Here is a 26,281-nt window from a genome sequence, read left to right on the forward strand (position 1 = left end):
GGAAAATGATTTCTGGGCTTTATTCAAAGCTCCCACAGGAAGCAGAGAAAACAAACTATTTAAAGAAGTTTCTCAATGTGTAGTTCATATTGATAGAACAGAAATGGCTTAAGGGGATGTCAACAACAGTGTAAAGTAAGGGGTTTGCAGGCTTTTATTTGAAGGTGAAAGATGTGTGGTTTGTATTAAAAAGATGCTATAAAAAAGTGATGATTTGGAATTCTAGTTGCTTTTTAAAGAAATAACTGCCATATTTAAATAATAGGTATTTTGCGAACTACTGGTAGGATTTGTTGCAGGGTCATTGGTTAAAATAGCAAAGCTGAGATCTATCGGTTCTCACACTTGAGTCTTATGAATATTGAGCAGAACTTTTGCTTAAACTTGTAAAAAGCATTGCTCTTTTTGAATGTAGGTATGTTCCTCCAGAGCAAGCAAAGGTGGTGGCATCAGTCCATGCATCCATATCGGGGTCTTCTGCTAGTAGTACAAGCAGCACACCTGAGGTGAAGCCACTCAAATCTCTCTTGGGAGAAGCTGCACCCACACTGCACTTAAACAAGGGCACACCGAGCCAAGTGAGTAATGACACAGCTGAAGAGCATAGAACTGTTTAGCAGTACTTCTTCTCTTTTATTGGCCAAGAATTCTTGCAATAGCAACTGTTACCTTGGCTATATGATGGCTAAAGACAGCTTTATTTTATGTATTTTGTTGAAGTATACAGGTGTTTGCAGATTAGGTTCTAAATTAAGCTTGTTTCTATTGACCACTGATTTTTTTTAAATGATTGTTTTCAGTAAGCAGAATTTTCCAGTGTTGTTGACAAGTTTAATTATGTTTGTCTTTTGCTTAAATATCTCTTAAGGTTTGAACCTAATGTGATATATTTTCCTTTTTGTGTGGGTTTTTTAATTTGAAAACAATAAAATAGCTGATACTGTTAACCATGAGATTAGTAGTGAATATGTGCATGTTCATCATTACTTGCTATGCATTCAGTATCTGTCTCATCAAGTGGGTTTCAGGGAGTGTCTGTATGCTGTTATGTAAAGTCAAACAATATTATGTACTTAGGTTTTGGAGGGAAGACTGTCTTTTGAAAAACGGTTTTACCTTTAGGGTACAGGCAACTCTTGAATTGGCCTTTTATGACTCAAACAGAAATTTGGAGCTTGCAGCCTTTATTGTTTGCATTAGTACAATACTTGCAGTTCTAAATGCATGATTTTGAAGTTGCTTATGCTGCTACTTTATTCTTCTAGACTCTTCTAATCCATGGAAATCTGCTACAGAGTTCCTTTAAAAGCATAAATAGGTAGTCGTCTTCATACTATAGGAGGAGGGTCTGTGCTGTATACAGCATCTTAAACTTCAGGAATAAATGGCTTGTTAAAGAAATATCCTTACTCTGTTCTTCTAGTATTTTGCAAAAGTCAGATTATAAAATATCAGCTTTTTTGTATTGGCTAATTGAAATGTTGTTTGTAGTCTCCTGTTGTAGTTCGATCTCAAGGACAGCAGCAACAAGAAAAGAAACAATTTGACCTCCTCAGTGACCTTGGCTCAGATATCTTTGCTGCTGCTCCTCCTCAGTCAACTGCTACAGCAAATTTTGCTAATTTTGCACACTTCAACAGTCATACAGGTAAGTATACTGAGCAGGGTATCCCTTTTAAATGTATAAAATGTAGTTTTAATTTTTGATTACTTTAGTCTAAACTTTTTTATGAGGTATATGTAATTTCTGTGCCTTGAGAATGTTGTATTACTCAAGATTTCCTTTAGATCTTTATGAAGAAAGCTTGGAGACAGGCTGATAATCCTGCTTTTGAAGTGGGAGTCGCTATAGCTATTTTCTATGATATGTATGATTAGACTGTTTCTGCCTACTACTAGAACTTTAAATTCTTTGAGGGAGAGAGTGAGAGGATGAGTAACAGAATGTAGGGAGAAGCTGCTATTAGACCTTCAATTTTATTTTTGAAAATTATTAGGAAGAGCATTTGTGGAAAGAAAGATGATATAAAGACTTAAAGGGAGTTCAAATGCATTGACAATAACTGTCAATTTGTTAAGAGGAAAACAAAGGCTTCCTGAGTTTAAAGAATGACCTCTTATTTTGTGTATGTGTCTATCTGAAAGGTGAATGCTACCCATGTGGATAGTATTCTGTAGTTTCAGGAAGAATAAACAAGCTTTGAGCATATGTATTGACTGAGGATGGGGGTAGGCCTTGAATTCTTTAATGATTTCAGTAAAATATATTGAGCCCTCAGGATTTATTTTCAGCCAAAGATCTTGAGCCATAGAAGCCCGTCCTAAAGAAGTTGTTGATTCTGTGGTCACTGAAGTATGTTGTTTCTAACTTGCATTGTAATTGTGGGGAAAGTACCTTTGCCTGCCTTGTCTGAATTGGCTTTTCATCATGTTTTTCTGAAAGAAACTGTGATGCTGCTAAGCCAGCAAAAATAAGAGATTTCTTGCAAATCAATCCTGAAATTAATATGAGAGGAAACATGGAGGGGACTTAAGTCACATCTGAGGAACTGAACAAAGTATCAAGGCTTTCTCCAAGTTAACTTTCAAAAAAAAAGTTTGAAAATAATAATATAGAATAAGAATTGCTGTTGCAGTGTATTTTCTAAAAGAAGATTTCATGTTAATCATCTTTTGGAGATATATTTAACTGGGAGAACTTGTGCTGACTGGCCAAAGTTGTACAGTTTAACTGAAGAGTGTAAATATTTAATTCTTTCTAATAACTTATTATTTCCAGATTTGTTGCTGAATGATTTTATATTTACATACACTTAATTACTCTTTGTGAGTTTCAGGAGATGAAAATTCTGTTAAAGCAATATTTCGATACTATGTTTCAAATCTAGGTAAAATTCCACTGCATCTCTTGCTTGGTAATTTTTAAAAGGATAAAAAGCAATATGAACACTCTGGAATAAATATAATCTTATGAAAGAGTATGTTAACTTCCGGTTGTAGTAAGTGCTGAATGTCAAAATTGAGAGGGATACTCAGCTGTATGGACTAGTGGTCAGTTTCAATAGTTAACCATTGTGGTCATTCCCATGAGTCCTTTCTGCAAATTTTAGAATCCAAAACAGTTTCAGGGCTGGTAAATCAGTTTCTAAAAGACAAAATGTCATTTTGAGCATGTAGTAGCTGAACGTGTATTGCAGACTGGTTTATCTGAAGGTATTTTCTGACTCGCTAGGGTAACACACTTGTAAGGCTTGTTCTGTGTGCAGTAACCACAGGGTAGCGTTAACTGAAAGTAATAAATGTTACTCTTGCCTTTGGAAGACAAAGAGGGTTGATCAATCCACTAGGTTTGGCAAAAATGAGTTTTAAATGCTCATTTAAGGAGCTGTATAAACATGTAATTCTTGTTAGTGATCACATTTCAGCAGAGGATGGATGAACTTATATTTAGTCCAGCACTACTTTCTCAGATTTTTCTGGTCTGGTGTTCTTGTTTTAGGTCTTGGTTTAAGCTGTGCATAGGGGGGATGCACCTTTATGTATACAATGGTTAACTAAAGAAATCACAGAAGAGCACCAGCAAATTTATGGTCTTCCAGTATAAGTGCAATTCAGGCACAACTGAGTGCAGCAGCTGATAGGAAAACATTAACAAACTTGTGCTGTGAGCCATAAAGTCTTGATGTGAAGCTTGAAAATCATGCGGGAAGTGCAACTTTTGATACGTTCCTTTTTTTTGAGTTTTCTAATATACTAAGCTGGCTCAGGACATTTTATGTTGAAGGGGAAACATGCTGACCGTACGTTTACTGTCTGTATTTACTTTACAAAGTTCCATAACTTCTGCAAAATGAGATTTTGAAGATGATGGTAGACAACTGTTCTCTGTCGTTTACAGACTAATAGCAACAAAAATTTAAAAAAAGGTGCATGTAGACTAATTGAATAGAAGACCTGCACAAAAGATTTTAAAAAGATGTAATCACACAGCATAACTCTGTCATGGGTAACAAGTGAAGAGAGGCTTTACCCATAAGAAATAAAATAGTATGACACAGTTGTTGTCTTCTAGAGAATTATTTTCAATTTTGTAGTTGAATATATGTGGACTTTCTTTTAGAGTGGTTTGTTTTGTTGTGGGTTAGGGTTTTTTTGCAATTTTTCATACACTAAATGTAGTGCAAACCTTACAGAAGAAACTTCAGGAGCAGCTTGCATTGCCATGGCCAGTGCTGTTGTATCAGAGCTAGTTTGGGCCAGCTAGCTTTTGTACTGCCTTAGTGATCTGCAGGCACAACAGCAGTTGTAAATCTATGCCAATATGCTACAGTTCCTTAACTTAGGGTTCTTCTTGGGTTTCTATGTGGAGAACTGAATTTTGGAATTGCCAGTCCATCCTTGAAAACATGATCTACATATTGGTCAGGTACAGGAAAGCACAAGTCTTACCTGGTCTTTACCTTTGTGCCACTTTTACGTAGGTTTAAACTTTACCACATAAAATAAAGCAAGATTAACATCTGAATACTCTGCAGAAGAGTCTTTACAGCTCTACTGTTTTAACATGGGCCCACTTGCAAATCATACTTTCTGTGCCAGCTGATGCAATCAAATTGTTACAAGTGGTCTGAAATAGAATGTGTTCCAGTTTTTAATCTAGACCCAAAAGGTATTTCACTTAAGATTCTTGACAAAGTATTCGGTTTGAGTAGTTTTAATGAACAATCTTGTCACTATTCTAGGAGTGATATTTATGTGCTTAAGCTTATTTGGTCAGGTAAACATCGGTCTCCAAGTCGCCCCCATCCAATTGATGCATCATGATGAAAGCATCACTCCCTCTTCACTCATCTTGGTGTTTGCAGGGTTGTTTCTCTTGCATTTTCCTCCCTCCTCTCTCTCACATCTGCTTCACAGTGTTTTTTACCTTTTCTTACATATGTTACCACAGAGGTGCCACCAGCATTGCTGATGGGTGCAGCTTTGGGCAGCAGCAGGTCTGTTTTGGAGCTAGCTGAACCTGGCTGTCAGAAATGGGGACAGCTTCTCAGCTCTTCTTGCAGGGGCCACCCCTGCGGTCCCCAGCTACCTAATGCATGCCACATAAACCCAATATGCATGGCCACTTCTAATAAAAAGTGATATGAAGTGGAGTCAAACCTCACACTCTCTCCCAGTATCCCCTGTGAAGGGAAATACTTGCACTTTCATTTATATTAGCAGCAGTGTGGAATGCAGTAGTTTGTAAAAAAAGTGACCTTGTAGTTTATAAATCTGTACTATAGATGCTTTTTGAGTAGAAATTACATGATCTAATGCAACTTTAGCATTACCTGCCTATTAAGTAACAGTACTGAAACATCTACATATTTTATTGTTTTTTTAATATACTTAATCTGCAAAATCCCTCCAGAAAAAACAAATCCTGACCCAACAATATAGCGTATTGCCAACAGCTGTTGTAGAACGTGTTTTGTGGGCTTTCTTTAGATAATAGGGGTTTGAGTTGCATTTGATTAAAAATGTTTTTTTCCCCTTACTGTTTCCTTATGACAATGTTTAAGACTTTCTGTGGAGCTTATCAGTTAGGCACGCAATTCCCATTGAATCTGTAGATGCTTCAATGTCTAGATGTTTGAAATCAGATGGGTGTTAACTTTTATTTTCTCCTATAGTATGACACGAAAGGAAGGCGAAAACTGAAATTGTTTGAAATTTCCTTGGATTTTATTTTGTGGATACACTATGAATGCTATCTTCTTGACATTGGTATCAGTTTCCCATATTTCTGTACTCTGATTTATTTTTTTTAAACTGACTTTTCCAGTGAAATGAATTTATAAACCCAGCCAAAACTATTCAAGTGGTGCCACACTAAATTCACCCAAGGAAGAACCACTTTGTATATGAGGAATTCAAGTTGCCAGTGTGTTACAAGAATGCCTTCTAATTTTTATTCCCAGAGAAATGTTCAGTTAGGCCACAAATTCTAGTTTTGGAAACCAGCATTTAGAACGATACCTGGTTTGGGTTCTACAGGTATACATCTGGTATTCTGTACTTTTTGGCTGTTTTTCCCTGACCAATCACCCGTGCAAACACTCTGGGGTTAAGCTGAACTGGACTTATCAGGTTATGCAGTTGTTAGTAGTAGCATGTGTGAGGAGGAGAGAAGTAGCATTAACTGGTAAAGCTTTGGGAAGGTGACTTTTAGAAGTTTGTTCAAAGACTACTTGCTATTGTAGAGTATCATGTATAATTTTTCTCATTTAAAAAGAAATTATAAGGTAGGACATAACCCTTGGAGGCTGTCATGACCATGAATTCAGTTAATACATCTGGTTTTGTGTTTATTTCCCATATCCATTAACATGTTTTGTTCCTTTGCAATTTACAGCGCAGAACTCTGCAAATGCAGGTTTTGCAAACTTTGATGCATTTGGACAGTCTAGTGGCTTGAGTAATTTTGGAGGTTTCCCCACAGCAAGTCAGTCTTTTCAGCCCCAAAATACAGGTAGAACTCCAAGCACTTTTGATTAATACTTAATTGAAATAATCCTTACCTTTATGTTGGAAGGTACTTAAGCTGAGTTTATTTCTTGCATCTGCCTGCTTTAATGCAACGAAGCCATTGGAAGCTCTGGGGAAACACAAAATGAATTCCTCCTGTTTGGTGTTGATTTTTTTTTTTTCTAATGCTGCTCAGAAGTCTGACTTATGGCACTATGTGTTTGTTAGCTCTACACCTGAAATAACTGTGAAAAAAAGTAATCCATACTGCTTTTGATAAATACCAAATTGACTCTTGATCTTGTAAGAGAAGTGTTTTAGTAAGATCCAAAACCACATCACTGTACCAAAAAAAGTGTGTGTCTATGCATATGTGTAACATATGCACACACTTCAGTATGTTTGACTTCATGTGTAGAGTCTATTGCTGAGTTTTATTTTGCTTTCCTTTAATTTGATCATGCTTTAGAACTTCTGCTTGAGCTTACACTTGCTGTTTGTCTAGATCTTTGGCTGACTGACTTTCTTTTCCTTTTTTTTTCTTTTCTTTTGAGTGTGGTGTTGTGTTAAACTTTTTTCAAATTTTCTTTTTCCCTTCTTATGTTAACTTTAACCCACACACAATTTCTGGCTGTCCAGCGTTCAGAACGCTTTCATCTAGCTGCAGTTTTGGTGAATTTACTTCAGCTTTTCCTCTCCAGGCTGTACACAGTAAGTTCCACGCAGTGGAAAACTCAGCTTGCTTCATTTTATGCCATTGTAGTATAGCATTTTCATTCCTACTTCTGCATATGTTTTAACTTATTGATTATGCTATTAGAAACTTGTGCGTTCTGTAGTACGAGTCAAATCCTAAACTGTTATAAAATGTGGTACGCTTAATGGAACAACTAATTTAAATTTAAGTACATGTCTGGACACTGAAGAGATGGAAGCTCATGGTTTCATGTTTGAACTCAAGTTCAGTTGTGTGGACATAAGTCAGATCTTTAACACTGATTTATGTATTTCTGACATCAGTGGAGATTTGGTATAAAAAGAGCTATGTTGTGTCTTCCCCCTCACCTCTTCCCTGATTGGATGTAGTCTAAAAATCTGAGTACAGAGAACCAAACTGTCTATAAACCTTGGCATGAAATCATACTACCTTTTGATGTCTGGGCACTGTTTTTTGCTTAGAATGATTACTGACACTTGACGTGGTTAAACATTGTACCATTAAGTAAATGCAAATAGTAGATATTCATTAGACACATGACAGGAAAATAAAGCTGCTTTATTTTGAATGTAAAGATTCAGGCAAATACTTATTTTTCTAGCAAAATATTGTTGTTGAAATTACTTCAACAGCTAATAAATAGCACATAGTTTTTCAAGATCAAATTATGATTATGAAAAAAAGGTTATTCTTTTTCTGATGTCCCAATGGAATGTTGAAGGAAACAGGAAAGGGTCTTAAACGTGTGGGATGGGGTGGGGGAACACATTGCCTCATATAACCAGAAAGAGATGGGATTATTGTGCTGTCAGTTGCCATTGGAGACACTTTCTCTAGCTCTGGAGCATTGATCATGTTTAACTTATTTCGTTACAGGTGGAGGTGCTGGCTCAGCGAATGCTAACTTTGCTCACTTTGACAACTTCCCCAAATCCTCCAGTGCTGATTTTGGAGCCTTCAATGCTTCTCAAATTAACACAACAGCATCTGCAGCCAGTAAAGCTGCAGTGAATAAACCCAGTCTCCAGTCAGCTGACAAATATGCAGCTCTTGCTAATTTAGATAATATCTTCAGCGCAGGGCAAGGTATTAAAGTTTATTCTCTGAGGTGCTTATTCCACCTCTGTATACTTACCACAAGGATGGCTGTGCTTGTCAAAATAGTAACTGTATTTCAAAATGTCCATTAAGTTATCAGTAGAATTTCACATCAGTGTACCCCTAATGTGTAAGATGTAAGTTTTAAGACTAACGTTACTCCAAAAGGATGTCATCAGAAGACTGATTTTTTTGGGAACCTACTTCCTATCAAGATTAATAACTCTTAGTAGTAATATCTAAATAATTATTACTGCAATGATGAAAAAATATAAAAATATATTTTATGTTTGTGTTAAAACCTATAGCGAAGGCTCTTGAAGGGAGAGCTACAGTTGTTGCAGAGAACTGCCGGAGTAGCTTTCCTACCTCTCTGCCACAAAAAGATTTGGCTTTAGTGTTTTTTTATAAACTAGTAGCACTGATACTTGGATTTGCTTGATTTTAAGTCAAGGAGAAATAAATAGTTATTCTGTAACTTTTTTTCTTCCGAAATGGTGTATAAAAACTTGTGTTTATAATGTAGGGCTTTGTTCTGAAATGGATTATTTGCAGATATGTGTGTTATTGAATTTTCTAGTTGAAGATGACGATGGTACTGAGTCATTATTTTCCAGGGAAACTGGAGGCTCTTTGGAGCTGCAGAATATCTGTAGAAGCATGATACTTTGGTAATAGCTAATGGCTAATTTTTTTTTCCGCATGTCCTAATGCATATTTAATTTTTAAGTCAAACTTAAACTGTCCATGAACTTTAATTTAGTTCTCAACATTGGCAAGGCAGAAAATGAAAGCATCTTTAATCTGTTTTCTTTCTTTTCAGGTGGTGGTGAGCAAGGAAGTGGCTTCAGTACAGTTGTGTCAGCATCAGTAGGTCCTGCATTGTCAGCTGCAAATCAGTCAAGTGCATCTTCAGACAAGTATGCGGCTCTAGCAGAATTAGACAGCGTGTTCAGCTCCACAGCAACCTCTACTAATGCATATACTTCCCCCAGTAATGTTAACAGGTACTTGTTAGACGTAGCTGACTTTCTACATTGGCTTCAGCAATGTGAGTTTAGAGGTATTACTGAAACTGCATCCTTTGTTTAAAATAGTAGCAGTACTGTCTGATAGGGTATTACAAGATAAAATTAAGAATACTTTGTCAGCAGAATGTTCTCTGCACCTTTCTAGTCATTGCATGCAAAACCTATTAGATGGTAACACTTTCCTGTACAGAATATTTGCATGCATACCGAAAGTCATAGTGTTGTCCTTGGCAAAGAAAGAAATTCAGATATTTATAATGTAAATGGTGCCAACCACTACTTTTTTAGATCATTAAAGTAATAAATACCAAATGCGTGTTATAGCTCTGCTTCGTATTGCACGTGCCCCTAAAGCTTCAGCTTTGCAACCTTCATCCTGATGGCCTCCGTTCAATATTCTTTCCCCTGCTGTTGGTGGTGAGGGCTTTTCATTGCTCAGCAGTAGTTATAGTCTCTGACCCTGGCATCAGAGGCTCAGTTTCTGGCAGCAGTGAATTATATTGCAGTTTGCAAACTGCACGTAAGCATTCCTTTTCTATTCTTTTACATGCCAACAATAATTGTAAGTTGTATTTAATTGTTAAACAAGCAATTCTGACTTCACTGAATATATGAATTATTTTCAGCAATGCTTTTGGAACAGTACCCGTGGCTGCTACTGCACAGACACAGCCTGCATCTTCAAGTGTGCCTGCTCCCTTTGGAGGTATGTAAGTGTTACTAACACCTTTTGTGGACTGAAAGCAAATATCTTACTAATTTTTAGTTGATAGTGCTATACTTTGACACTAGTGATATTGAAGCTACTAAAGGATGCCAAAAAAGTAATGTTGTTGTAATGCATTTCAAATTAAGCATTTCATTATCAATTCCTAATTTTTCATGTAATTTTAGATAGTTGTGTCTCTGTATAAAAGCTGTATAAACTTAAGTGTAAATCAAATTGGCTGTTTTTAAGACTTTATTAAATAAAATGTTTTTGATCTTTCAGCAACACCTTCCACAAATCCATTTGTAGCTGCCCCTGTTGCCCCAGTGGCACCTTCAACAAATCCATTCCAGACCAATAGCCGAGGAGCAACAGGTTAGGAAAAAAACACTAAGCGTTTGAGAAACTTTCTTTCAAGACTTGCATTGATTATTTTTTTTCGTAGCTATGTAATTTGTTCCCTAAAGACTTTCTGTATTATCTGTCTCTAGTCTATTTGACGTGGTGTGTGTGTGTTCATCATAGAGTTCTATATTTATGAACAGGCTTCAGAAATCAACTTAGAATTTTTTTTTTTTTTTTTTTTGCTTAGAAAAGTGATGTTTCTTATTGGGCTGAGGACACTATTTTCCTGTTTCTGACTCAATCCTAAGATTTCAAATGGTGGCTACAAAAAATGTCAAAACGATCTATTAAAGATCTTCTAATACTACCTAAGCTGTTGTAGCCTGTGTATTACCAGTTGGGTACCTTCTACGACTGTAGCCTTCGCTTTGAAGTATGCTTCATAGCAGGTTGCCCTGAAATCAGGGATCTTGAAAGCCCTGCTGCTAAACTGGTACACTTTTTAAAATTTCTTTCTTTATTTCAAACTCCTGAAAGCCCTCAAAACCAAAGAGTTGGAGCTAGAACCAGGAAAGACAAGGCTTTTGGGCTATTAGCTCCTCACCAGTCCACTTATTCAGTACGTTGGTGGTATCCTTCATTTTTCTCTTTTTTAACAATAAAGTGTATGTTTAAGTATAATCTTTACAGTCATCAATTACACTAATTTTCTGGAGGAGCATTCTGTAGAATCATAATTCAATAGACAAAAACTTTATCAGTTTTTAAAAAAGCAAACTTGTCTTTAAAACACTGAACTCTGATTTATGACTGCTAGATTATGCTAATTTTTCTCTGCAAAGGCACTGCTACTTTTTAGCACTTTTATCTATTAACTGGACTTCCACAGATTTAAATCTGCTCATGTATGCTTTTTAACACAGAGTTGTGCTTTGCTCAAAGTTTTAGGTAGGTCGAATTAAACTGATCAGGCTGAATTAAAACTGAATTGATCAAATTCATGTCCTTGCTAAAATGAATTCTGTTTCCAGTCTGTTTTGGGATATTATGCAGTTAACTTGTTTTAATACCACGAATATATTTTTCCTTATTTTAGTCTCCTTCCTGACTGTGCTATTTTGAATCATCATTAAGAACTTGTAGCCTCTTTAGATAAATTTGCTTGAATATGGCAACTCTGTCCTAGCTTCTAAACTGCTGACCTTGGCTTGCAGAGGTTCCAACCCTTTGGCAGCTATGCCCATGTTATGTACTAGGCAGCAGGGATAGTGACTATAAGTAAAGATAATATTCTACCCCTTTAAGTGTAAGGTGTAAATTTATAGCTTGTCCTTTTATGCTAAGCTTTCTTTCTGCATGAACATTGCTATTTATTACATGGGAGATCTGTTTTGTAGCATTTATTTCTAATGGTTTCCTTAGCTTAATCTATTGCTGGTCATGCTATGGATGAATTGTTTGGTACCTGTGTGTATATTTATATCTATATGTATACATAGATATATAACTGAGAAACAACTGTTCAAGAGTGTATAAATGACTTGACGTTGTCTGGTCTCTTTGTGGCTTCCATAAGGCCTCTCGGGAGCAATGCACTCTCACATATTTCCTCAGGCTCATTTTGGTAGGTGGCCACATTTGGTATCAAGTTTCTTGTGGCTAATTGTTCTTGCTTGTAAAAGCTTATTGATAGCTATCTGGTTCTCTGCATGTTGAATTTCAGAAGACTTTCCATGTTTTAAAAGGGAGTGGATGCAGGTATTTGGCAACTGGGCAAAGGGAGAGCAGAACATAAATAGACAACCTATTGAGTGACTGAAACAAAACCATTATTGATATCCTCCATGGTCACAATCTAATGCTAACAAGTTGAGTGACTCTTGAAGTTTTTACCAACAATAGTTTGATGCCTTTTGGGACATCCCAAGTCACTGCTCACTTTGTGCTTTTGTTTGCTGTTTTAGCAAGTTTTCCTGTTGAATAGCTTCTCTGCTAACCGCAACTTGAGAACAATGTTAATACATTAGTTTCGTGTGTACTTTGTCAACACTTTATGTATGTGTAACATCTTGCCCTTGAATACTTTAGGGTTAACTTTTTTCAACTGGTAATAAAGCTATATTTGTTTTTTTAAACAGTTGAGCTTGCATAAAATTTAACTTGAACCAATTCAAAAGAAAAGTCCTGTCTTGATGTTTAACTAGAATAAAATGTCTGCTGTCTGTATTTGTACCAAAAAACTTCTATATGCTTCTCCTTTCAAGAATAACTCCCAAAAGACTGAATAATGGTTTTGTTACTACATTTTTGCACTTGATGTGCTCCTGTTTATTTGCTGAAGCCATGTGCAATTGCATATGAGCTGTGTGTTCTTTACTTGAAATGTTCAGCAGAGAATCAGATGAAAAGTTTTGGATTTTTTTTAAGTCTTACCTCAACAGTAAGAGTGTTTGCAATATGAACTCTGTATGCAAATAATGTGCATGGTGAGAACTTTCCTTTGAAGTGACATCAAGGATGGGATGAAGAGAGAGGGGATGCATGTATCCCTTTTGGTTTTGGGTGGCTTTTTGGTTGTTGGTGGGTTTTTCTTTTTGACTTGTAACTTTCTGTAATGCAGCTTGACGTAGGAAGATCCTTTCATGCTTTTCTCAGAAGGAGAAAAACAGAAGGGCTTATACTGCCTGAAAGTGCTTGCTTCTGATATGTACAGGCTTTTACCAGTAAAACTCTGGGGCAAGTATATGATACTGTAGAGAATGTTTAAACAAAAAAAAAAATCCTTTTCAGAAAGCGTATCTGAATGTGCTGAACCTAGTAAATTTTAAATTATTTCATTTATTTTAAGTACAAAAGTTAACGAATCAGCTCAGTGGCTGTAGAAGTAGAATGTAACTTTTGTATGGTCACTGAGGCATTAGGAGTCTTCTCTTAATATGGCATTATAGTAAACTGTCTCATGAAAAAAGTGATTTCTCTCAAGTAATTGAATGTTATTTTTTTGCCTACCAGCCGCAACATTTGGTACTGCATCCATGAGCATGCCTGCAGGATTTGGAACTCCTGCCTCCTACAGTCTTCCTACCAGCTTTAGTGGCAACTTCCAGCAGCCCACATTCCCAACCCAGGCAGCTTTCCCTCAACAGACTGCTTTTGCGCAGCAGCCAAATGGTAGGTCTATACCTTTTAGATAATCTTGCTTAAATCAGAAACATGAAGAAAATGATCTGTTTTAAGTTAGCGATAGTGGGTGCATGCTTCTTTCTATATGAACTTGATAATAATATTGATGATGGGTTCCCATACTGTTTTCGCTCTGTAGTTGAACTTTCTCACTTGGATGTGCGCAATGACTTAATTGATATTTTATCATAATCTGATACTAAAATTATAAGTATTCCCAAGATTAAAGGGTTTTTATGTAAGAAAGATCATTCTCTTTTCATTTTTGGAGTGTCTGCAACCAATTATAACACTTTATCGAACTTCATAGAACACAGTAATGAGAAAATTGGAAAATACTGTTTCCCTAAATTTAAATGATAAAAATAATATTGAGAAAAGTGCATATGTAGAAATTGGAAATTGATTAGTTCCAAAGAGTTGAAAACAAACAAAGCCCAGCCATGGTTTTTACACTTACATTCCTGATAGTGTTTAAGTAGTATCAGTCCTGCTGATTGTGCAGTCTCAGTGTCTACTTATTTTTGTGTGGGAGCTGCAGCAAAGAACTCTTTAAAAATTGGTTACTAGAGTTAATATTTTTCACTTATCTTTCCAAGGAGCAGGTTTTGCTGCATTTGGACAGGCAAAGCCTGTAGTAACTCCTTTTGGACAAGTTGCAGCTGTTGGAGTATCTATTAACCCTTTTATGGTGAGTTGTTGCATGATATTAATAAATTCTGTATTCTGAAGAGGGATAATTTGTAACACTTAATTTAGAGACACACACTTTTTTTTCTTCAAATAAGGGAAGGCAGCATGTGAATCTCGTAAATTCAATTCAGTATTATGATGACATGGCAAAACAGAAGTTCTTGTATGCCATGCTCTTGTAGTAGTGTAATTCCAGAGAACCACCAAAACCTGTGATATAAATGAGAAATATTTCCCAGTAGGTTGTTTTCTTTTTTTGTATATCCTGAATTTATGATATACAATATGGAAAAACATCTTAAGTATTTGTCTTATTTTTCTTCTTTCATTTCCTCCCAGGCTGGTGCACCAACAGGACAATTTCCAACAGGAAGCTCATCAACCAATCCTTTCTTATAGCCTTATAGACACTTTACCCAAAAGAACTCTTATGTGGTCACATAACATCTCTGCGCCTCTTGCACTGTTGTCTTGTTTCACTGATATTAGCTTTAAACACAAAAGAAGTCTTTAAGAAGTATAAATAAAAGCCTGCATTGTGTACCTTTAAAAACAAAATTTAAAAAAATTTACACAAAAAAACAAATAAAATCAACCCCCCACCAGGTAATAACGTGCAAAACAGAGGGCTGTGGTAACATCCTTGAACCTATGAACTGGCAGGTAAAAAGTAGCGGTATCATGTATATTAAAATTGGCTAATAAGTTATTGCAGATACCACATTCATTATGCTGCAGTACTGTACATATTTTTCTTAGAAAATAGCTATTTGTGCATATCAGTATTTGTAACTTTAACACATTGTTATGTGAAAAATGTTACTGGGAAATAGATCAGCCACCCTAAGGTGCTGTTGTATCTCTTGGAATGAATGAGCTACATCATTTTAACCATTGGTATTGGAGGTCATGAAGTTAAATTGAAGGTTTGTTCATTTCTCAAAACGTTTTTCTTTCCTAAGAGCTCTTCTATTTATACATGCCTAAATCTCTAATGATGTTAGAGGGATACCTGTCTGCATAATAAAGCTGATCATGTTTTGCTACAGTTTGCAGGTGAAAAAAAATAAATATTAGAAAAAACAATTGTGTAGCATCATTTCTGTGCAGTAACATCTTATGGGGTTAAAATGTACCTATATGTGAGTCTCGTACACAGATGTGTTATCAAAGTGATATACTTAAAGGTGAGTTAAGCTTAAAATTTTTGTATGCCTCACTTGGATATGTTTCTTTGTGTCCATGTGATTAAGCTTGCTTTCTAGCAAGTGAAGTGACGTATCGAACAGGAAAATGTTAAGTGAACTTGGATTAGTTTGACAGAATAGCTGTGTGGGGAAGGACACTGGAAGCACTGAGGAGTGTAGTTACTTGAGACAACTGCAAAAGATATAATTATGGGTAGCTAACGACAGTCTTGGAACAAGACTTAGTTGTGATCAGGGCAGTATGTGTAATAGCAGGCCAAGGCCACAGATGTAATAGCAATCTTTTTATTAAAAATTGATATATATTAGTAAGACCTCTTGTGGAATATTAAATTCATGAGGTTTTTTTACTGGAATGTTTCCTGCCAGACTAAAATGGAATTTGTAGAGGGGAAAAAATATCTGGCTTGTCTAGTCTGTAGTAGTAAGCAGGTTTGAGAAAAATATAACTCTGCATTAAAGTAGTTGGTGATGGTCTTTTAAACAAAGATAACTTGGCTTAAGTTCAAGTATAATACTGGAACTAACCAAATAATGTAAATGTATCATGAATACATAAACTGCAAGATTGAAAACAAGTTTCTGATCAGATGGAGAATAAAATTCTAACACCTTTCAAGATAACAGGAATAAAAAAGATCAGTGTTGTTTTTTTGAGAAAAGGATGTGTGAGACCAGTTGAGACAAACATGAAAATTCATGAAGGTAAGACAGACATTTCATGGGTAACTGACTGCCTGAATGTTAGATCTGCTTGCGTCTAGGGGAGCTGAAATGCTTGACTGCTGTTTGTAAAACACGCCAGTGATTTTTGATTTCTGTTGCCTGCCTACAAGGGAGTAGTAACTTCTGGGGGGTGTGTGTGGTGTGGTGTGTGGTGGCTTTTTTTTTTTTGAATCTTCAGAGATTCCAAAGCTGGGGACAGGCAGCTTATACAACAAGTTGCTTGTAGTAGCATTTCTCACTCAAATGATTTTGTCCTGTTGGCATACTTAAAACAGACCTGAAGTCTGTCTTTTCCTTCTGATGAGGACTGCTGAATAGAGTATGGTGTATAGTGTAATTCCCAAGATTTTCTGGAAAATTCACTAAACAAATCCCCAGCAATAGAGGGTTGCCAGGATGTTGGCAATGCCCTTGCTCTCACCACAGTATAATAGCTGTAGTTCTTCCGTGTTGTTGATCTTACCTGTTTTAGGATTGTAATGTAAATGCAGTAGAGAACAGGGAACTGCAAGGTTTCAGAGGACTTAAGGACCACTTAAAAATGCTTATTGCAGGGAGCTGGATCAAATCAACAAAATGAACAGCCTTGTAGAAGGGGAACAGTTCTGTGCTCTCTTCACCTAAATTGATGTAAACTAAGCTTTGGGCAAAGGCTAATGAGATCAGCATCTATTGAAATGGTTGTTCTGATCCAAATGAAGCTGATTACTGCTAAGAGATGCTGAGATTCATTTGCATACGCAAAGCATGTAGCTTTAGATTATGCCGCGGAAATAGTGGAATACATTATTTTTCGTTAACGAGCTTGAAAGCAGATAAAAGTTTGGCAACTTGTATCAACCAGTATGTTCACTAATTTTAAGTCTGTCAAACTCCAGACAAGTGGTTGAAGATGTCGTATTGTTCTGAGTCTCCTTTATATTGAACAGGAACTGACACTGTAGCTGTTTTGTTGATTAGATTTTTTTAAATAGCTATATTTACAAAATGAATTCTTCACCCATTCGTGTAAATGGTTTTGTCTTCCAAATCTCTGCAGTTGTTCATGCAACTAGCATAGCTGCACAAAAATTATACTTCCACTAGCTTTTCAGTATCTTCTGCTTTAGCATCAAAGCACTTCACTTGATACAGAAATTGATTTTGAGACCTTCTAGATTAATACTTTTAATCCTAACATGTCAGCTCTTACATGTGTAAGAAGATGCTGTAAGAGGTACATCCTGAGTTTTACAAGGCAGATGTGATGTATGGGTACTGCAGTTCAAAGTTATTTAATGGCTGCAAATTACCAAGCACTGTGGTGAAACAAATATGGGGCAAAAAATAAATTTGAAAAGGACCAAATTCAGTTGGAATTCCTGAAAGACAACTCGAAATATGATCCAAGTATTCTGCTTTCTTGAAGGGAAAACTTACTGGGGCAAAAAATGCAAGTTCAAGCAGCTTTTAAAGGTAAGTTTTTTAAGGAATTGATGATTTTTACTTTATTGCGAGCTTAATTGGGGGAACATCAGTTACTTCTGACTCTTGGCAAATCTGTAAGTTGTGGTAAAGGAACACAGTGAAATTTGCTGCTGTCTGATACAGTTGGCTCCAAAGTGGATGTTATTGAACACAGTCGAAAGAGCTTTCTTTAATTAGCTTTAGTTGTATCTAAATTTTTAGTTGTTCTTTAAGACAGACTGCCTTGTGTAGAATTTGAAGTGTCTCACTATGGCTTCAAAATAAAGTTAGTTTAGGAGTTTTTTTGCTTCCAGAGATAAGTGTGTGGGTCCTGGCAGTTGACCGGCACTCGAAGGGAAGTTTAATGTTGTGTTCATACATCTTCAACAAACTCACAGTAAAACTGTCACTGTACCAGTAGCAGATTATCTGCAGATAATGACGTCCTGTAACTTCAGATTCCTGAGGAGTGCGTTGTCTGTCTAGAATCCGAAATGGCTGCACTTGGCCTTTAGTAAACTGAAGTGGCAGTATTGTTATGCTATATAGCATTGAACTAATCCACCTTTGAACATACAGAAGGTAGCGTCTTTGGAAAAAAAATTGGTTTGTTGATATTTGTTAACTGGCTTTAAAAATGCATATTGCAGCTTCCAGTTGAAAAAGTCTTAAGTAGTCAAAAGGCTTCTGTGGCCAGCTTTCCAATAAATCGTCATGCTGCTGTGGGACAACTGCTTCTTCACATTCTCTTAAGACTTTTCAAAGGTCTTATGTCTACTACTCAAATGCCTTTAATTGAAAAACTCCGTAGAAGTGAAAGTTCAAAGGTTGTGTTCTATAAGTTCTTCTATGTGGTGGTCAAGCATTTGTATGTACTTGCTTGTTATGCTTATTGAGCATTAATGGAAGTTTTGGTGTCAGATGATTGAGTTGAAATAGAAGATTGTTGGAGGATTGGTGAAGAAAATGGGCAAAATGCATTGTTGTCTTGACACAGCTCTTTCTGCTGTAGGCTCATAAACAGCCTCTTTCACCATTGACCAGTCTTGCTTGATTGAGCACAATTCTCCTAATTTGGTGTGCAGATGATGCAGCTTTCTGTGCTATTGCTCGCAACCTTGCTTTTTGTCTCTGTTGTTAAAGATTGGTGCTTTCACCAGCCTCACTGGTATGTCTGCATTTGATGGAGATAATGGTGTATATGCTTCTGATCAGGAAAATGCCAGCTATGAATGTGAAGTAGCTGCCATAAATGAGAAACTGGGAAATGGAGGTGGGGAAGAGGAAGAGTCAAAAACTGCTGTTAGGTAATCTAACTTAAGGGGTGCCCCTCCACTGCCACCTTCCCTTCCCTGTCACCCATGCCCTGAAGTGATCCCTTCAAGAAGTCTGGCTGCTCGATTTCATCCTGTAGGAGGGGGAGAGGAGGATCTGTCACTCGCGTCTCCTCCCCGCTGCGGTGAGGGACCGCTGCCCTGCTCTTTCTGGCTCTCTGAAAAGATGAACACTAGAGACTTGGACCTTATTCAGTACGTATGTTGAAACTTTAAATTTAGAAATTTAATGGGGAATTGTGAGATTAGTTAATTTTCGGAGTTATAGTAACTTAAAGGTGCATCCAATGAAACTATGTAACTTAAAATTACCCTAGTAATAGGCCCACAGATTGCCTTTCAGCTTGCTTCCTACTTCTGTTTAGGGTATTTTGACAATAAACTTGTGAATAGTAAGCCTTTATGTAAAATTAAAAACAAATTAAAAAAAAAACCCACACCAAAAAACCCCTGAGTAATAGTTGGTCATCTTTCCCTTCTTCTCTGTGCAAATATTCTTAAAATTACTGCAGAAATGCAAAATTGGCAGGACTAGAGGACAAGTAGGTTGTAGCCACTACTGCCAATTCACTTTATTTAAACCCATTTTTCACGTGAGTAACTGTCCTAAGCTGGCACATTGCCTTGTGTCTTGCCAAAGGCTACTCTTGGAGTAGAACCCTCTTTTGGAGGAGAGCAGGGCAACTCAGAGCAGCGTAATGTAGCTTACCTGGGTGCTGATATCCAGACCCAGACCTCTCGAATCTACTACAACAACAGTTATAATTGTCTGAATCACCAGTGCAACAAAGTTGTTGAAGCCAAACATCAATGCGTAACGCTCCATGCTTAGATTGACAGCAATCCGAAACCTGGAAACGAACGTATGGGTTAACTAAACTATGGAGAACAAAGATGTTTGCAGTTTACTTCCGGGAGGAAGTTTGGGAACAATTTAATGTGCACAGTGGATTCTTCAAAGGATAAAGCCTCTTCAATCTGGGCTATTAAGCTTTAACAGTTTCATTTTGGCAGAAATCCCTTGTTTTTACTGGCTTTGGCACTTTTGTGCATCCTGCTTACCTTTTACTTATTTGAGTGGATATTTTTGCTAAATAAAGACCTGGATATGTTTGTTTGATTATTTAGAGAATACTTGATCATTGAACAGCTAAATGCTGAAAAAAGTAGTTTCTGACTTAGAGTAACCCATGGTAATAGGTCATATAATTTTAAGCGTAGTTTTATATAAACTAGATTATGTAGTGCTGTCATGACCTATTTAAAAATCTTATTTCTAGGGAAGCTTTCAGTAAAATTTTGATAAATTTAGAAATTCAATACTTAGTGATTTAAATATGCAACTGTTCTAATTAAATGTATAATACTTACGTTGCTATTGTTATGAGGAGCATATAGCATGCTTTAAATGCAAGGTAACCAGCATAACATGCCCAGATGTTGTCAGTAAAGTGCATGAGAAAGAGAGCGCCAGCATCCATTGCAGAGAAAACTCCCAAAGCCAGTTCTCCAGAAAGATCCCAGTTTACTTTGACATATCCAACTGCCATGGATGTTGCTGACCCTAAAAATTTTAAAGTAATAATTAAAACTCTGCAACACTATCATCCTTCCAGAGCCATTGCATAACTCTGTAAATGGACCATGCCAGGAGCTCTTGAGACTGTTGCAGTCACAATGGACTTTGATAATGGTGTGGCTTATATTTTCTCTTAGTGGTGTGGGAGTCTCCTGTTTGTTTGGGGTTTTTTTCTCCTTGCTTACTGAGCCTTCGCAGACTGAAGTGCTCTGTGAAAAGTGCCTCATGCCTAAGGCTGGAGGCAGCAGTATACGGTCTCTTGTTGTTACTCCCTTCTTTGACAACTGAGTAAAGAGAAGAACAATCCCACCAAGCATTTTCTGCCAAAATATGCATAACGGAGTTTAATTCCTTCATGTAAAGATCTTTATGAAGCGAAAATCTGTTGCAGTCCTTTGTTTGCTTTTTTTTAATGAAAGCATCTTTCCAGTTTCTAGTGAAAAATCTTGTCAACTGCATTTGTCAATGCCTTATTGACCACCACATATAGTAAAACCCCTTACTTCAGTGTAGTATCCTGTAACAAACTCCAGTGCTGGTGTCCAGGTTTTGAATGTCTCCAGGGATGGGGAGTCTAGACCTCTCGCCAACCTGTTCTAGCATTAAATCACCCTTACAATAAAAATATTTCTGTATGTTTAAATGAAACCTAGTTTAAATTTGTGCCCCATGCCTCTTGTCCTGTCTCCGGGCACTGTTGGGAAGAGTCTGGCTCCATCCTCTTTACTCCTCCCCTTCAAGTATTTATGCACTTCAGTAGATCCCAGTTTTCTCAAGGCTAAACAATTACAGCTCTCTCAGCCTGTCCTATGTCACATCCAGAGGCAAACTCATTGATCAGGATACAGATGCAGTCACAGAATATTTGTTCAGGAGTACACATCTCGTAATCTTTAATCCACTGCTGAAACAGACTAGAGCAGTGTGTCTGTTAATGTGCTCTTTTAATTCTTAAACCACCCAGCTTAAGGGGCATTTGATGGAGGAATAGGCCAAGTGTCACTGCACAGAGTTTTTGAACTGCTTACTTGGGGTTAAATTCGTGGTCTTAAACAGAGCTGTGAACCTAAATTATTGAAACGCTTTGGTGGAGTGAGGCTCCCCAAAGAAGGAAAAGCTTATATCTACATATTTTTTTAAGGTTATTTTTAAAGACCCCACTGATAAAGTTGTACAGTAAAAGCATGCTTTGCACACTGTTTGATTGGTACTATATATTGGAGGCTGTTGCTGTTGACCTATGTCTTCATAGGAGATAAAGAGAAAGGCACCAAAGAAATGGCTGAAGAATACCAAGTTGCTAATGATATTTTACTTACCTAAAAAAGTTGCTATTGCTTCGACAGCTCCGTTGTACATGGCAGAGCTGTGAGAGGGGGCTCTGAAGTCCCACAGCACCTGGATATAATTCAAAACCTGGTTAAAGCCTGCTGTAGCCAGAGCCCACCACAGGGACCAGTACAGGAGTTTCCTTGAGCTGTAGCAATCCCTCAAGTCCTTGCCCAGCTGCACCAGTACTCTGAGCACATGGTTCTGGGGCTTGGCGTGGTCAGCCTGTGGTTCAGGTGTTGGTCCCCTGCCAGCAGGTGCAGAGCCCTGGTCCTCTTGGCGGCTCGAGTCAACTGTAGCCACAACTTTATCTGGTCCTGGGAGTGTTTCTGAGACGCCTTTCCTGTGGAAGAACATACTCTTTTGAGGCATTGGGAGCAAAAAGGAGCACAGGAATGCCAGGGACACGGAAGCCAAAGTAATGGCGTTAAGGTGAAAGTAGGATACGTCTGCTAAGGAAACCAGCAGCTGCGCCAGCACAGCAGCGATGGTGGCTGCAGCAAGAGTGATACTTCTGCAATAGCTCGTCACTCTCTGATAGTGATCGGTGCTGACCACACTGTAGATGTAGGCATAGTAGGCGACTTCGGTGGCTGTCACCATCCCATAGAAGAATTCCACCACCTGCATGGCCACCACTCCCTGTGCGAAGAGGAGCAAGAGCCACGTGATGATGAAGCTGATGCCCTGGAGGAGGAGGACGGGCTTGTAGCGCACATAGTCTGTGATCAGGAAGACTGGGACAAGGAGTGCAAGGTAGGAGTATGTCCAAACTGGGAAAATCTGGTTGGTAACCTAGAAGAGAAGAGAGAATACTTAAAAAAAAAAAAAAAGTTGATTTTTTTGGAAGCTTTTTGATTGTTTTGAAGGATCCTAGTTGCATTGATAGGAAACACTGAATTGTTTGAATTGTGCAGACTTTAGCTGCCTTGCCTTAAATTACAAAACTGTAAATGTATTCCTTAAGAGGCAAAGATAGCGATGCCAGGCTCTGCTACATAAACAGGTAGACTGGCTTAAAACATATTTCTAGTAAAGGCCTACGAAGAAGGCAGATCTTGATGTGTAGCTGTTTAAAACAGCTATAACAGTGTTTGTGTCACAGGAAAGTCTGTCTAGCATCAAATCCTATTCCCCACAGTAGCTGAAATCGAATACCTATTTAGTTTTAACTCTTTTGGGAGTCATTGTATACATTTGGTCACTTCTCTCCTTTGTTAGAATTAGAAAAAAATGCATATGCCTCTTAAGATGGGGGAACTGAAACTGAACATAGTGAGTGTGTAGGTATTATAACACTATGTTGTCTTCACCTCCTACATTTTCTTCATATTTAATGTCTAAGAAGTAAGCAAGTCTTTGGAACAGTATTTCATTAAGTTTCAGTTGGCTTTCAATGCATAGATGCTCTGAAAAGAAATTCTCTGTTTCTAAAACTGATGCGTGTTCAGGTTGGAAGGTGTCGTTTCCTGCCACTCAGTGCTCGCACAGGCGGCTTCGCTACAGCTTTAGATACTGTCCGAGAAAACGTTCTCTTTGTGCAAGCTGCCTGTTTTAGGGAGGTTTTATCCAGCAATTTCTGGACCTTCTAGGCTGTTCGTGATCACTCATTCTCTGCTTAAGTAATTAGACTAGAAAGGAACCAGTTGTAGCTGGTTACCTTTTTACTTCTGAACTGGTACTGGAGTGAGTTGCATTGTGAGCACCAGATTCACTATGTCTTTATGGGTGAATTCTTTTGTTTCTCCTGAATTTTAATTAGAATTTTTAGGTGTTTGACTGAAACTTATGGAATTAGTTTACCAGAGGTGAGTTTGGCTGAAAGAGTCAGTATTCGTACTACACTTATTTTTGAATTAAGCATTTTTGTTGAAATCAGAATTAAGGAATCCCATCATGCTATTTGTCTATCTCATGTAAAAGAGAAAATTTGTCTTTGTGCTTAAAAAGGAAAGGGGGAGGGGGGAAATGGCAACAACCCAAACCACTAATTCAGTTTTTTCAGAAGAAACTTTGGGTTTGCGCTATGCTAGCAGATTCTGCCTTAACATTTGCTACTGCACATCAGGAATAACTGTTCTTCATATTAGCTGTATGTGGGTGTACCAAGCTTGTGTTCTCTAATTATACCATTAGCTCCATGACTCAGCCACTTGTTAACCATGTCCTCCTTTGTTTGGAAGTGCACTCCTGAAGCAGCTAGTGCTGAACAGAGGAGCAGAGCAAGGAAACTTGCAGTGAATGTTTTTGTAAAAAAAAACAAATCAAAAAACAAAACTACCACACACAAAAAAACCCAAACCAAAACAGCAACAACAACAAAAACCCCCAAACAACAACAAACACACCCCCTGAAGAAAACAAAAACAAAACACCAAAAAGAAACAAAAACAAAACCAAAAAGAAAGAAACAAAAACCAGACAACCCCAACAACAAACCAACAACAACCTTTTTTGAATGTGAACCTGACCTCCACACGTTAATGAATGCATAAATCAGCCCTGTAACGTGGGTCATAATCTAACAGCTCAAAGGGAAGTCTGCTTGGTTTTCTTATGGTTTGCAACCATTATGTCACTGTCAGTGTAATCAGTTCCACAATAAGTATAAATAAATACTAGTGCTGCTCCTCCTCTGCGGTGCTAGGTGGACAGAGGAACCAGCTGACCTGGTTTTCCTGGAAGTTTCCAGGTCTTAAACAGCCACCAAAGTGGTTTCAAAGTCCTAAACATGTATGGACTTTAAAGAGTCCTTACTCTTTTCCAGAAAAACCTTAAATATGAGTCTCTAGATAAAGTGTTCAATACTACAGGTATATTTTATCTCCCCTTCAGTTATTGCTGCACGACTTAATGCTTTAACATTTTAATTATTACTTGAGAGTAGTTACATACCTCTTCAATTGTTAGGTTTTTGTCTGGTCCAGTTAGGTAAGGAGTGAGAAAAGGTTCTGATGGCCTCATTGCAGAGAAAAACCCATTTGCACAGATGATCAACGTGGGATAAATCCAGCTGTGGCCTATGACTCCCTTCCACCAATCCATCGTCTACCTAAGAAAAAAGGTGTCAAAGAAATGAGCATGCCAGGAATTTCATATGCTTTTCACAGCTGGTAAAAATTCATTTGTAGGTTTACTTTTTAACTAACGCTACTTCAGCTAATGTTTCTTCCTCTAAACCTGCCAATGATGGGAGATGCAGCTTGTAAATGAACAACTTGGATCAAGGTGCATTGGTGGTGGTAAACCCCAGCCTCTGTATCGTCTGTCAAAGGTTGTTCTTAATGACGTACTTTGAATTGAGTGGACGCATTGTAGCAGAAGAAAAAAGTTCCATTAGAGTCTCATTTCCAAATAAATGAGTGGCCAAACTGAGATTAAAGCTCATTCTCAGCATGCTCAAGGAGGCTTTTTTTCTGTTGATTTGCAGCCTGAGAACCAAGTGGAACAATAGAAGTGCAAGCCTTTTTGCAGACAATAAAAGCCACCAGCCGGCTCAAAACCCATTGTGAGCTCAGTTTCTTCAAAATGCTTTAATACTCATCATATTACTTGCACTCCAGTCGTTTGGGTGGGTAAAGAAAGATGCAGAAGCTATCCGCTCATGGTACCTGCTCAGGCTTAGAAAAGGGGAATCTTCACTTTTGAAAGTGATCATCAAAGGAAAAGAATGAGACTTGTTTCTTCACTGTAGCTGGCAGTGAATAGAAGGCTAAAGAGATCAGGGGTTTTTTAAGCTTCTTTTACTTGTTTTGCATTAGAAAGTCAATTCCACTGTTCTTGGACAACAAGTGAAACAAGAATGTTCTGAAACATAAGAGAATGAAAGCAAAGCACTGACTGATGATTAATCAAGCTGTTACAAGCTATTTCTTTGAAATGGTGGAATTCCATTTTATGACAGGCACCTTTTCAAAAGTGCTTCTACTTACACTGTGAGATTGTATTGATTAAAACTTAGCATAAATAGTATGTTGTTATGGCAGTATTTCTGTGACCACAGGAGAATGTTACAAAAAACAGCCCTATTCCTGAAAGTTCATTTTGAATTATTGCCTCCAAATATTATCTTGCTCTTACAAATAATTGTATATAAAATATGGCCTGTATTATCCTTAACTCTGTATCTGCTTTGAACTCTTTTGATATCCGTTATATTTTTTAAAAATAAAAATATATTAAACCCTGGACTGGTCAATAGCATCAGCATAAATCTTGCACCACTTACAAATGCACTGAGCAAGTGAGTGGCCAGCACACTTCCACATAACTCTGAAAATAGTGAATTACCTGTCAAAATTCTGGCTGTGGTGCAATTGCTCTGGGTTCATGTGCGGTTTCCTCCTGGGATGATTTTCTGTCCTGCAGAAGT

The 26,281-nt window shown here is 37.5% G+C and overlaps 2 protein-coding genes across 12 annotated transcripts in view; one reads left to right on the forward strand and one right to left on the reverse strand.

The window, feature by feature from the left end:
- The window catches only part of AGFG1 (ArfGAP with FG repeats 1), a 35,635-nt gene extending 20,262 nt beyond the window's left edge, over positions 1–15,373 (forward strand). The window contains exons 4-15 of one of the 11 annotated variants that reach the window (XM_065640359.1): positions 416–578; positions 1,492–1,648; positions 6,398–6,514; positions 7,150–7,221; positions 8,105–8,314; positions 9,150–9,246; positions 9,984–10,063; positions 10,349–10,441; positions 11,988–12,035; positions 13,424–13,582; positions 14,194–14,285; positions 14,627–15,373. In XM_065640359.1, the coding sequence (XP_065496431.1) occupies positions 416–578; positions 1,492–1,648; positions 6,398–6,514; positions 7,150–7,221; positions 8,105–8,314; positions 9,150–9,246; positions 9,984–10,063; positions 10,349–10,441; positions 11,988–12,035; positions 13,424–13,582; positions 14,194–14,285; positions 14,627–14,686 (1,348 nt within the window). In that variant the 3' untranslated portion in view covers positions 14,687–15,373. Of the gene's footprint in view, positions 1–415; positions 579–1,491; positions 1,649–6,397; positions 6,515–7,149; positions 7,222–8,104; positions 8,315–9,149; positions 9,334–9,983; positions 10,064–10,348; positions 10,442–11,987; positions 12,036–13,423; positions 13,583–14,193; positions 14,286–14,626 lie in introns of all 11 variants that reach the window. The other 10 variants (XM_065640354.1, XM_065640353.1, XM_065640356.1 and 7 more) reach the window with 10 other exon arrangements.
- A 3,431-nt stretch (positions 15,374–18,804) lies between these two features.
- On the reverse strand, positions 18,805–24,954 carry LOC135991547 (thiamine transporter 2-like). The gene is made up of 5 exons (XM_065640253.1): positions 24,805–24,954; positions 21,900–22,704; positions 20,373–20,565; positions 19,711–19,852; positions 18,805–18,927 (listed from the first exon to the last, which is right to left on the reverse strand). The coding sequence occupies exons 1-5, from the start codon at positions 24,952–24,954 to the stop codon at positions 18,805–18,807; spliced, it is 1,413 nt and encodes a 470-aa protein (XP_065496325.1).
- Positions 24,955–26,281: the final 1,327 nt, after the last annotated feature.

The sequence above is a fragment of the Caloenas nicobarica genome, chromosome 8 (assembly GCF_036013445.1).
Source record: "Caloenas nicobarica isolate bCalNic1 chromosome 8, bCalNic1.hap1, whole genome shotgun sequence".
NCBI classification, from domain to species: domain Eukaryota; kingdom Metazoa; phylum Chordata; class Aves; order Columbiformes; family Columbidae; genus Caloenas; species Caloenas nicobarica.

Excerpts from the sequence above, each read along its gene's own strand:
- LOC135991547 (XM_065640253.1), bottom strand. The coding sequence starts at position 24,954 with ATGGATTGGTGGAAGGGAGTCATAGGCCACAGCTGGATTTATCCCACG. Across the intron at positions 20,566-21,899 it reads AGCAATAGCAACTTTTTTAG|GGTCAGCAACATCCATGGCA; the intron begins GTAAGTAAAATA and ends TAAAATTTTTAG. Across the intron at positions 18,928-19,710 it reads GTCTGGATATCAGCACCCAG|TTTCTCATTTATGGCAGCTA; the intron begins GTAAGCTACATT and ends TCCATTTCCCAG.